Consider the following 4,440-nt stretch of genomic DNA (forward strand, 5'->3'; position numbering starts at 1 on the left):
TTCATGCTCTGTCTCTCTCTGTCCCAAAAATAAATAAACGTTGAAAAAAAAAAATTAAAAAAAAAAAAAAAATACAACATGTCAAGAAATGAACAATGATTAAGGTGCTTAGAGAGTAAAGTACCCTTTTTATGTAAGATTTCAATGGGACAAATCCAAATCATGAAGATATAAACTGGCATGGATCATTCAGAAAATTACATATGGTTAATAATAAAATACATCAATGCAGGTGAACGTAATAAGCCCAACTGACCAAATGTCCAGTGGTATGTTATTCTCGTGTAAACTTCAATAGGTGTCCATTTTCGTTCTAAACTGTGTCTTTAATTTAGATAATTTAGCTTGGTCACCAAAGTAGTAGACCACCAGACCAAAACACTAGGTCAAGGCTAAACAACTTGGATACTTATATAATATTGAAATAATCTAGTATTAGTAGTTTAAAAAACACACCAATACATTTTTACCAGGATGAATATTAGAAAAACTACTTGCAGTAGTACTATATTGGGAGGATCCAGAAGTAAAATGATGAGTAAAGACAGAAAAGAGGTGACTTACAGAGTGGGAGAAAATATATGCTGTGTGTATGCAGCTACAGAAATACACACTTGTATATTGTCTTATTAGTTTATGGGACATACACATATATTAATATACAAAACATATACATATTTACACACATATATGTACATTAGCATACTTACATACTGTGTGTATAGCAATGACCTTCAGTCACAGCAATTTCAGTCCTTTTATGTATATAATAGAAATGGCTACATATCTAATAGCATGTATTTAACAGTAGTATTATTGAATGTATTCCTAAATTTGCAAACCACCAAATATTCCATAAATAATAAGACATTAAGAAATCATACTGAGGTTGTATTATTAAGAATTGTAATTAATACAACAGAATACAGCGAAAACTTATACAATATGAATGAATCTCTCAAATATAACAATGAACAAGGAAGCCAACATGAGAGTATATAAAATAACAGCAGTTAATTAAAAGTATAAAAATAAAGCTTTATTTTTATGTATTAAAAAAAAGAATTTTGAAATAAAGACCATATTTTTGTGTATACACACTATACTATACAAAAAAAAAAAAAAAAAAAAAAAAGGCTAGTGGGTGACCAACTAGACGTAGGAGTGACAGAAGAGTCTTAAGCGATTTCCAAACTTCAAGCATGGAAGATAAGACGTTGCAATAGTCCATAAGATGACAAACAGTCGTAAACTGGGGACATGATGATACTATACATAATCTTTCAGTGATTAGGTACAGACAATTAACAGAAAACACAGGAGCCTGGAGCTCAAAACAAAAGTCTGTCCAAAGACAAAATTTCTAGGAACATTAACATCGACAGAGTAGGAGGTGTAGAAAAAATTATAAAAGATAAAATGAAGTTTGCTAGAAATAAAGGACAACCAAAAAAGGGAATTTACCATTTTGGAAACATTAGACTACAGAATATTCAAATGATATTTCTGGTAAGCTGTATGAAACAAGAGAAGACTTATATACGTGAGAGACCTGTAAAGAAAGATCACACAACAGAAACAATACTATTATGAAATGTGATACTTGTGAAGCATTTGCCAGAAACAAATAGCTTTCACATTTCGTACCATATGAAAGTATAAAGTTCAAAAAATGCTTATTATTGGGGTTGAAAAGATACAACAGTTTGCTGAAAAGTCCTGAATTAAAATATAGGAGATACAAATTTTCCTCCTGACTACAATATTTTGCATATTTCTTCTCCTTCCTAACCATCAGTCTCTTCATATATGAAGGGCCCAGAAGTAAAAGGAAGGGAGGAGAAGGTAATGTGGGACAACATAACCTCAGGTTCCATATCGTCCTCATAGTTTAAAAACATGTTAGAATATCATAGATTAAGTCCTTACAAACTGGGCACTATTGTGACTCCTCCTCAGTCGCATGGTCAGCTTGGTGCAGGGCTCTAGGCTGTGATTCAAGTCCTCTTTGGGCAATGTTGACATCACTTTCCCATCCTCTCTTGGTTCCTCCTTCATCAAAACAGTTGGGGGGCATATGACCCCTTCTTTATCTAGGGCAGTCAGAAACAAATCTGAAAACAAACAAATCTATTCTCCTATCAAAATCAACAAACTATCTCTCCCTCACATTGTCTCTTAGCCTATTAGGCTTTACCTTTCTTCCGTAAAGTCTTATCTTTGGCCATGAGTCCCAACCCCATCATCTTGGGACCAGCCCCATAGATCTGCAGCTTCTTTAGCTCTGGATTCTTCTCAATATCTTCCTCTGTGGGTTCTGGCTATTAACAGAAAGTTCAAAGAAGGAAGTGAGGTATACATATACAAATACATATTTTAGGCTCCAAAACATTCCAAAAAAGGCCACATAGATTGAATCCATTCAACTGCTTCCACTTATTTTTAACTCTTTATTACTGATGCATTTTTACTTGTGGGTAGCATATAGCCAGGCAGGAGTAAGTGAATAGACAAATTTCAGTGGTAATTCATTTTCTCAATTTGTTTCATGCAACAAATGAAATGACAGAATACTCCTGTGTTTTCAAGGACAGTTAAGCTTAAGTATCTAAAACGTATAATTTATACTAAAGAATTCAATAAATGTAAATAAATTTCTTTTGACAGCACAATTTAAGCTACAAATGGGAAGACAGAAGAACATCATTTCAGTCTGAACTCAGCCTTTTAACTTTCTTCCCACACTATATTCAGGTATCTTGGGAAACTGTAAATCCATTATGTGTCATAAATACACGTATTATAATATGCCATTTTCTAGCACGTATCTCTTTTTAGTGGACACCATGAGATATATTTTATCTGTGTTTCTGTCCACTTTCATTATAATTTTAAAGTATTATTGTACTTCCCCTTTCTATTTAAAGCCTGAGGATTGTTTCTGTATGTTTTATTCTAGATCTATATACAAATACATGTAATAACATATTTTCTGGCTTGTTCTATTCCCCAAATAACTTAAGTATGCAATATATACTGTATGACAATACATGATAAACAAAGGATCAACTAAAGAGACAATGGTGGTAGGAAAAATAATTTCTCAAAGATCAGATGGAGAAGACTGAGAGAAACAGGACTCTGGAGTTCAAAATGGAGGTCTATCCGGGGTGCCTGGGTGGCGCAGTCGGTTAAGCGTCCGACTTCAGCCAGGTCACGATCTCGCACTCCGTGAGTTCGAGCCCCGCGTCAGGCTCTGGGTTGATGGCTCAGAGCCTGGAGCCTGTTTCCGATTCTGTGTCTTCCTCTCTCTCTGCCCCTCCCCCGTTCATGCTCTGTCTCTCTCTGTCCCAAAAATAAATAAACGTTGAAAAAAAATTTTTTTTTTAAATTAAAAAAAAACAAAATGGAGGTCTATCCAAGAATTAAATTTCTGGGACTATGAACACATACATCCCTTCTATAGCTTATTATTTGATTATAACTATTACAGAAATAACTTAAGCCACTCTTATTATATCCTTGGTGCTGTTTCTCATTTTTTGGTGTTATAAATAATGATATAATTAGTTGTATTAATCACATTTTTAATGTTTTATAGTTTATATTTTGACATCCTTTGGAGAATACTGCTGGCTGAGAAGACTTGCTCCTCTCGGGGTCAGCTAATTCCTAAAGACTCACTTGTAGGTGAGCTCACCTTTCATGTGCAACCCAAGCAATCCCAACTCTATACTAGCAACCACCACCGTATCTAACCCTCATACACTAAGACATTATTTTCCCTTCCTTAAATCAACACTTGCCCAGGTCTGAAACAAATTCAGAAAGTCACTATGCTCCGTGCCATCAACAATAGCCAAATTTTGGAAAGAGACCAAATGTTCACCAACTGATGAATGTATAAAAAAGATGTGGTATATACATATGGAATGGAATATCACTCAACAATGAAAACGAATAAAATCTTGCGGTCTGTAACAAGATGGGTGGAACTAGATGTATTATACTAAGCAAAATAAGTCGGTCATAGAAAGACGAATATCCTACAACTTCACTCACATGTGGAATTTAAATTCAAAAAGGATGAATATAAGGGAAGGGAAGGAAAAATAACATAAAAAAGGGAGGGAGACAAACCATAAGACTCTTAAATACAGAGAAGCAAACTTGAGGGTTGCTTGAGGTGAGGTAGGTGGGCAGATGGGCTAAATTCACATCCTTAATGATGTGCATTAAGGAGGGCACTTGTTGGGATGAACACTAGGTGTCACATGCAACAGATAATCACTGGGTTCTATTCCTGAAACTAATAGTATGCTATGCTATATGGTAACTAACTTGAATTAAAAAAAGGAAGAAAGAAACAAAGAAGAAAAGAGAAAAGAAAAGAGAAAAAAAGAAAGGAAAAGAGAAAAAAGAAGAGAAAAGAAAGAGAAA

The 4,440-nt window shown here is 34.3% G+C and overlaps 1 protein-coding gene across 9 annotated transcripts in view; it reads right to left on the reverse strand.

The window, feature by feature from the left end:
- The window catches only part of LOC121024589 (lysine-specific demethylase 5D), a 46,194-nt gene that overhangs the window by 35,252 nt on the left and 6,502 nt on the right, over nucleotides 1–4,440 (reverse strand). For 5 of the 9 annotated variants that reach the window (XM_040466795.1, XM_040466791.1, XM_040466790.1 and 2 more), the window contains exons 6-7: nucleotides 2,198–2,321; nucleotides 1,930–2,114 (exon numbers count right to left, since the gene is read on the reverse strand). In XM_040466795.1, coding sequence (XP_040322729.1) covers nucleotides 1,930–2,114; nucleotides 2,198–2,321 — 309 coding nt within the window. The remainder of the gene's footprint in view (nucleotides 1–1,929; nucleotides 2,115–2,197; nucleotides 2,322–4,440) is intronic. The other 4 variants (XM_040466794.1, XM_040466793.1, XM_040466792.1 and 1 more) reach the window with 2 other exon arrangements.

This window comes from Herpailurus yagouaroundi, unplaced genomic scaffold (genome assembly GCF_014898765.1).
Source record: "Herpailurus yagouaroundi ecotype Mexico unplaced genomic scaffold, PumYag 66177, whole genome shotgun sequence".
Taxonomy (NCBI): domain Eukaryota; kingdom Metazoa; phylum Chordata; class Mammalia; order Carnivora; family Felidae; genus Herpailurus; species Herpailurus yagouaroundi.